Source organism: Oryzias latipes, chromosome 17, assembly GCF_053564925.1.
Source record: "Oryzias latipes strain Hd-rR chromosome 17, Olatipes_Hd-rR_3.1".
Lineage (NCBI taxonomy): Eukaryota > Metazoa > Chordata > Actinopteri > Beloniformes > Adrianichthyidae > Oryzias > Oryzias latipes.
Window position 1 is genome coordinate 29,612,265 of NC_136253.1, and position 7,863 is coordinate 29,620,127.

At 36.9% G+C, this 7,863-nt stretch overlaps 1 protein-coding gene across 1 annotated transcript; it reads right to left on the reverse strand.

Moving 5' to 3' along the window:
* Positions 1 to 449: 449 nt before the first annotated feature.
* Positions 450 to 6,431, reverse strand: snorc (secondary ossification center associated regulator of chondrocyte maturation). Its single transcript, XM_011486863.4, has 3 exons — positions 6,236 to 6,431; positions 2,092 to 2,235; positions 450 to 1,989 (listed from the first exon to the last, which is right to left on the reverse strand). Exons 1-3 carry the CDS (start codon positions 6,306 to 6,308, stop codon positions 1,880 to 1,882), a joined length of 327 nt encoding a protein of 108 aa, XP_011485165.1. The 5' UTR covers positions 6,309 to 6,431; the 3' UTR covers positions 450 to 1,879.
* Positions 6,432 to 7,863: the final 1,432 nt, after the last annotated feature.

The following is a 7,863-nucleotide window of genomic DNA, read 5'->3' on the forward strand; positions in this document are numbered from 1 at the left end:
ATTTTTTGTTTTGTTTTTAGCGGGGCCTGCGTGAAATCCCCACACCAGTCAGCACAGTGATGTTGTTAGTGTCAGCAACAGTCCCATATGAAAATGAATCACTAGTCAGAGTGTTTGAAAGCGACAGAAGCTGATTTGTACTGTGATTATGTTTGTCAGTTTTCTGGTTTCAATTACTGAGATGACTCTGATTTTTTTTCGAAGTGTGAGAATATTCTGCATCTGCCAAAGTGTCGTCTCTCTTTGATGTTTATGTGGTTCGAACACAATAAAAAAAATCTCTTGAATTAAATCTGGAGAGCTTTACGATTTGATTGTAAATGTTGATTTTAATTAGAAAGATATTTTTCTGTGCGAGGAGAAAAGTCAGCACAGTGCCACCTGCTGGTAGAAATGAGGTATTCACAAATCATGTCACTTAGTCTTCCAAATCAAAACACAAGTCCCGATTTTTTTATTTACATTTTTTTATTTTTGAGTAGTATTTACCAAAACTTTTTACAGCAGTTCTACAGTGAAAATATGAAAAGTTAAGCTTGTAAATATCGTAAAAGGCTGAAAACAAAAACATTTCCAATTGCTTGGTGTGTATTTATTCTAAATTTGTATGCGTCACCATAGAAAACTAACAAAGAAAGAATATTAAAACATAAGGTATGTTCCAAAAAAGTTGTGTCACTTAAAATGGATATATTTGCAATAGAAATTAGAAACGTTCCGCTAATTTATGTTCTTTACTTGTATCTTTTATGTCACCTTTTATCTGACATTATTATTCCCTGAATAGCTACGAAGCGAGTGTCTTTAGATTTCCCTCCAGATAGAACACAACACCTAAAAGCGACAAACGAATTACAAAATGCTTCTCATGTTGTTTACTTTTTTATAGATGGAGGAGCAAACCTCAGCTTTAATGAGTTTAGCCCATAAAAATCTATAAACGGTCTACTTTGAATGAAAGGAAAAACAGAGCAGAGGAGCTGGAGTCTTTGAGATTCAGAAAAACTATAATAACATAAAAAGGATGCTTAAAAAAAGACTTATATAAAGAAATGGGGGGGGGGACATAAAGGAAGATTAATTTTGTTCATTAAATGAATAAAAAAATATTAAAGTGACAGAGTACAAGCAGAAAAAAGGATTTTGGTTTTGATCCTCATGATTTTGACTCTTTGAACAGTTACATAATATAGTACTTAAAGTTACTGTATTACATTTATTTTGAGTTAATCTCAACACTTGAACTTAATCAGTTTTCCTTTTTGACAAAACTAGCTCAGATAGAAAAAACTCATTTCTTTTCTATTTTATTTTTTCAACATCTAAATTCTAAAAAAAAAATTTTTTATTTAAGTTTATTTTCTCTTTGACAGGGTCCCAGTTAAGCAGAATTAAGTGTGAATAATACTAAAATGAATGGATAGATTGTAATATAACCACAAATGTGATGTTCATGCGTGCAGATATATTAGATCCAATAAGAGGTTGACACACGTGAAACTGTGGGAGTAATAATGTCCTCCACACAGCTTTAAAATAGTCTTAGAAACAGAGAAAAACAAATAACAGAAAAAACACATTGTGTATAAAAAAATTTTGGTGAAGTAAAAGTTTTAAAAAGGAAAACTGAATATTAGAAATCAACATTTGAGAAAAGTAAAGATGAGGCGTACTGGAAAAACCAGCCAGTCTTTAAGAATCCTTCATGTGAAGCAACAATTGAATCATTCAGTGTTTTATTGTCAGTCAAATGACCTGCCGGATTTTTTTTTTAGCATCTTAAGCAAAACAAATGGAAAAAATTAGCTAATTTAGAGCCGAGGCACACAACGACAAACAAAGAGTCGTGCAAACATTCACACACACAGACAGAGCCGCTCTAGGAGGCCATGAACTTCCTCAGTGTGATGACCATGAGGGTGAGGAGGACTGACACCCCCAGGAAGACAGCTATAACTATGGCTGTGATGGCCCCCGGTCCCAGGAAAGCTGTGCAAACACACAAATAAATATTTGGACATCAAGCAATTCAATCAACCAATCAAAATGTTGTCTGACTGTATGAATCAATCAGGGACGACCCAGTTTCACCTTCATCAAAGGGCTGAGAGGATGTGAAGATCTCCGGATAGCTGAAGGTGAACGTCACCACAGAGACTGGGGATGTGGTATCACCGGGGGGCTCTCCAGACCAGGTCTCCTGGTGGTCCAGAATTGTTAAGGCAGAGTCTGTCTCTATGAAAATAATTACATTTCACAAAATTATCATACAAAATATCATTATTTGATAAATGTAAGAACCTTTTTATGTAGTAAACTAAAATCGTATTACATTTCTAACATATTGATGGAAATCTCATAGATAAGGGCCACTGTATTAGACACTGGCTCACACTATATGACCTTTAACTAAATTAAATGAAAACGTGTTGGCCCTGAACACAAAGTATCCCTTTATAAACACCACTTAGGCACTCTGGTCTCCTCATGCAAGCCCATCTTCAGAAACCTGGTGTAGTATTTGACCAATCGATGTCCTTGGTAAATCATTCAAGCTAGCTGGTCGAAAACAAAGTATTTATCACATTTCTAAACTAAGGAAAATGGTAAAAAAAAAAGATGACTTATGGATTGTAATCCATGCTTTTATCTCATCTCATTTAAATTACTGCAGTTTTAATCAATCCGCAGCTAACTGTTACTCTAGTTAAAATGCTGCTGCAAGGCTTTTAACAGGAAACAGTAAAAGGGCTCACATTTCATATCATCTTCTTTACATTGTTAACCTGTCAATTTTAGAGTTGACTGTTTAGTTTTGATATTTAGAGCTCTTCATGGGCAGGCCCCTCATTATGTTTCCCAACTGTTGGTAGCAGGGGTGTAACGATTAATTGACTTAATTGATGAATTCATTTATATTCTTACGATCCAACCAGATCAATCTGTCTGAGGCAGGATCTTCATCCAATCAACCTATGGCATTATAAAATTATTTCAAAGTGAAATAAATTGATTGTGTTGATATTGGAAATACCATTTGGATTGAGACAGGGTAGGTTTATTTTACTATAACGTACAAAACGACTAAGTTCATCACAGCAGACAACACACATGTGATGGCAACAAAAACTGATCAAACCATCCTTCCAGTCCAATGTGTGAAGACACTTTGAATTTAGCTAAGACATGTGACCACACAGTAGAAATGCTCTACTAATGTTCCCTTTTGATTATTTTGATGTGGAAAAACAACAGTGGGCTGAACTTTATGAAGTTAAAATGTGAATCGATTTGCCATCAATCCTTGATTACTTGTTCGTTTGTACACATATTTAATTTACACTTTCTTATCTTGCAAGAAGAAACTTTCTCTGCAAGGTACCCATGCGTTTATCTCGGAGTCACACTGGCTAAAGAGGTCATGGATGGATTTTAGGTCAGTGAATCAGATCCTTCAAAATGAACCACCATCGATTATGAATCGTATTGTCAACCTTAAATTAGGATATGTATTGAATTGTTGTTCAAGTAGTCTTTTTTGTTTATTTCTACATCCCTTTAGGAGCAAATCAAACCATCAACCTTCCAGAGAAATGTTGAAAGCAGCTTAAAAATATGTAAACCCTTCATTTAAATCCTTCTCCTGTCACCATGAACCCTGTCAGGCCTCTGTTGCCTGAATTCCTGGGTGTCATCCTTCTGCACTGACATAATAGCAATGAGATTTCTGATCGCAACCTCTCATTAAAACGGCACCTTCTTGATGCCCAAACCCAGCTATTCAAACACTGAGTGATTCACTTACTTGCATACCTGCACAACCACAATCAAAACATGTTTGCTTTAGCATATTTAGTCTTTCTCAGTGAAGTCTCATCGTTTCACTACGAAAGGAACCCATCACTGATCTCTCCGTGGCAAATCAGAGAAATTCAAAGTATTAGAGGTGCTAATAACGCACAACTGATGTGAGTATTTTGATGCTGCTTTGTTGACTCAAGGTCGTGTGCAGCTTCCTGTCCTGTAGATGGTCGAGTCTGAGGCTCCTTCTTCAATGAGGCCTTCAGCTGGAGGCACAAAAGGCAGCTTGTGCGGTCACGGAGGGCAGCAGGCTGCAGCCAGTAACGGCCAGCCAGGCCCAAAGCAGGCACCAGCTCGGCACTGAATGTCAAACAAACTTGTTTGTTTAATAGTCCCTGCGTGCAAATGGCTGCGCTCCTCTGGATTTCATGTGAAGGAGCAAAATAAAAGCAAATATATTTTTCTGTTGGTGTTTGTTTACAGCTTTGCTCAGGACAGTAATTACCAAACTGGATCCAGCAAACATCATGTTAAATGTGCAGTGTCATTGAAAAACTATTCACCTTACCAAGTCTATTTAGCCCAAATACTGATTTAGTTCATTTACACTTAATGGACAATGTCTTCACAGGTAACATTAAAGATAAAATCCCTAGTTTTAAGAACATATTTCTAAGATTTATTCTTTTTTTTTTACTTGTAATTTATACGAAGCAAGTCATTGTACTTGCTGCCTGTTAAACCTATATTAAAGGCCATGTCACACAGCCGTTGTGCACATATAGCATGGATGTAAGTTGGTAATACATGAATATATGTGGAAAAGGTGAGAAAAGTAATGGTCTTTATTTGACATTTTTCATTGATTTATCATGAATAAAGTATGTTAAAACCATGGAAGAAGTATGAAAAAAACAGAAAAACGTGTAACATGAACCATGTGTGATTATTGCGCTGTTTTATATGCAATGCATCAATTATAGAACTTTACCATATATGCGCTGTATTGTGTTTTTATCTAAAAATTGCTTAATATTCAAGTAAAATATGTTTTTTCTTTTACATTTTAATTAATTCAAATCTAAGTTTTGTTTAATTTTCAATCTTCTTCAATTAATGCAATAAACCCGCCATATAGATAAAGTGCCTGAACTTCTTTAGGCTTTCATACACTGTAATAACAAGACCTGTAGAAATAAGTCAAAAATTCGTACCTCAATGGCAGATGTTGGTTAAATAAGGAACATAAAAAAAAGAAAATGCTGCCACAATAGGGTATGAAAATTGTCATTCACACACCATTGGCACATCAGGAATAAAAAGAATGCTCTCTGATTTTTTTTTTTTTTTTAAACTGTAACCCTCTCCTGACTATGTAACTTTTCTTTTCACCCAGCAGGTCTTCTGTCTGTTTGGCAGACTGCGTGGCGGGGTGAGTTCAGACTCTCAAAAAACACAACAGGCCATTTGTTGTTACTTCAGGGCCTTCTTAGTCTGAACTTCACACCTTTCAGACAGACGAGAAAGCTCTCAGGCGAGTGTATGTGAAAAATAACCAAGAAGAGCTGGGAGTGAAGTAGCCAAACATGGCATTCATGACACATGAGTGTCCCTCCTTTAGCCTTCCCTTCATCAACCTGCAGAATTTGAACATTTTCTTTGATTGGCAAACAGGATCGGGGAAAGCGTGGGAGTGAGTCATCTAAGTCAGTTTCCGTGTGCCGAGCCAACAGATGAGGCTGTGAGTCACACTGTTTTGATCTTTGTGGTGAAAATCAGAACTGTCACATGCTGAGTGTGACAGTCACGCCACTTGTGTGGATCTAATATTTCAGTTTCATGTGGAGGAAAACTGATTCGACTTTAAGGATGTTCATTTTCCAGATTAGGTGTTTTATATTGAAGTCTTTTGGCACCACCATCCCCATCAACCTGATTTCTGACCATAGAGTCTTAGAGCTGCTCTACAAAGATTTTGTCCAGCTCATCTAAAGGGAAGTCGGAATATCTGATTGCTCTTGAGCAGCTCTGAAACTAAAAAAAACCAACGAATGAAACAAAAAATGTCATCTGAAATACCAAACAGAGATCTGCTGGAGCGTAAAAGTTAGCATACTGTTCAAAAGTGAAGCATCATGAGAACAGTCAAAGGGAAGCTTTCAGAACTAAAACCAACAGCTCTCATAATTGATTTTCTGTGAATGATTGGAAAAGACAGACAATTCACACACTTTTGACTTAGTTTCTAAAACATCTAGATTACAATCAAAGTTTTTTTTTCTAAAACAATTTCATACCAAGAGAAAATCAAGTGAAAAATTAGATTGGTCTGAAAAAAAAAGCCTTTTAATTTACAGTTAGTTGCAGGAAAAGATCTGCTCCAATCACATAAGTCAAAGCAAAACATCAAATACTGCTCCCAAAAAGGTTTTACCTGAGTGCACAGAGACCACAAAGAGGCTGAAAAGTAGCAACAGGACAACTCTGCAGGTACTGCTGTGAACCATAGCGGCTGTCTCCAAAACTCTTCAAGCTGCGATTTCTTACGACTGGCTGACCCTGAGAGGGGAGCAAAAGAGGAGCACAAGGGAGTCAAGGAGGGAGAAAGGTAGGCAGCCCAGGGGGTGAGGGGAGGGGTGGGACTAGGCCTGAGCCGGGCATCATCCGTAAACTTTATTGACTTCCTGTTGACACTTTGGCTTTAGCACTTAAAAAAGAAGGGATCAATCCATAAAAAGAAAGACAAATCGATGTTTTTCTTAATCCATCAATCCGACTGAGTCACAGCTTTAGCAAAGATTCCCAGACCTTCCTCTCTAGTCACTTCCTGCAGGTCTTCGGGGAGGAGACATGTTCTAACACAGGAGTGTCCAACCCTGGTTACTCGAAATCAACCAGCTTTTCTCTCCCTCCTCGCTGCAGATGAACTGATTCATATGTTTCAACCTTCTGATCGACCGAACACACCTGATCCAGGTTAGCAGCAGGAACAAGCACAAGGAGGGCTGGAAAACAGGCCGTGTGGTGGATCTCAAGAACCATCCAGGTAGATCTTGAAGTCCAAGGTTGGGTAGCCCCTTCTGGCACTTGGGCCTTACCACACTTCTTGAGCCTCCTTAACTGTGTCAGCCATGTGTTTAATGTCATTTCCATGCTAGAAAATCACCCACAGCTCAGTTTCAATGGTCTGGCTGATAGAACAGCTTATGGGCTCATCCGTCATCCTTGAGCATAGTGAGTTCAGTATAACCGTCAGACTAAAACAGGGGTTTGATGTTCTTGGGTTGCAGGTTCCATTCCCATTTCTTTAAAAAACATTCACACAGATATTCATCGAGACGTCAGACGAGCCAGTCCATCTGCTTTCTTGAGACCTTGCAAAGATTTCAAACTTTGTGTTTAGACATTTAAGATATTTGACCAGTTTCAACTTCTCTTTGCTCCACACCTTTCCAAGCTTTTCTCAACATCAGCACAGTTCAGATTTTCTGTCTCATTAAAAGGATCTAGAAATAAGGACATTATTAAAATGAGTAGAAATCCTTTTGCTCCATAAACTTCACAATAGAAAAACGATTTAAGAATTTAAAAAACAAAACTGCGCTTTAACCGATGGTTCAATTTTAAGGATTTTACTTTAAAGTTGAATAAATGTTAAGTTCCATGTCATTATTTTGAGAGGAAAAATTTAGATTTATTGTTTTAGATTTTATGAGGGTTTATTAAGATGCCTCAACTTGTCCAGAGATCAAATATTCATTTTTTTAGATTTCATTTTCCTCCAAAACGAGTCATTTCCCCTTTTAACACTAGTTTTTTGTCATTGTAATCCAAATAAATCACAGTTAGATACATAAAACCTCAAAGACTTCAAACCACTTCACGAGATCTAGTAAAGAGAAAAGCAATTTTTAGTCTGTCTAATATTTAATTTGAAGTCATTCTAATCCTTGCTTGTGTTGTGGAACTCCTTTTCTAGCTTTTGATATAAGATGTCTTGTTAAGTAAAAGTTAATTGCTGCAAGGACAGATTATTTTAATACTTTCTAGGGATTTTCTTTT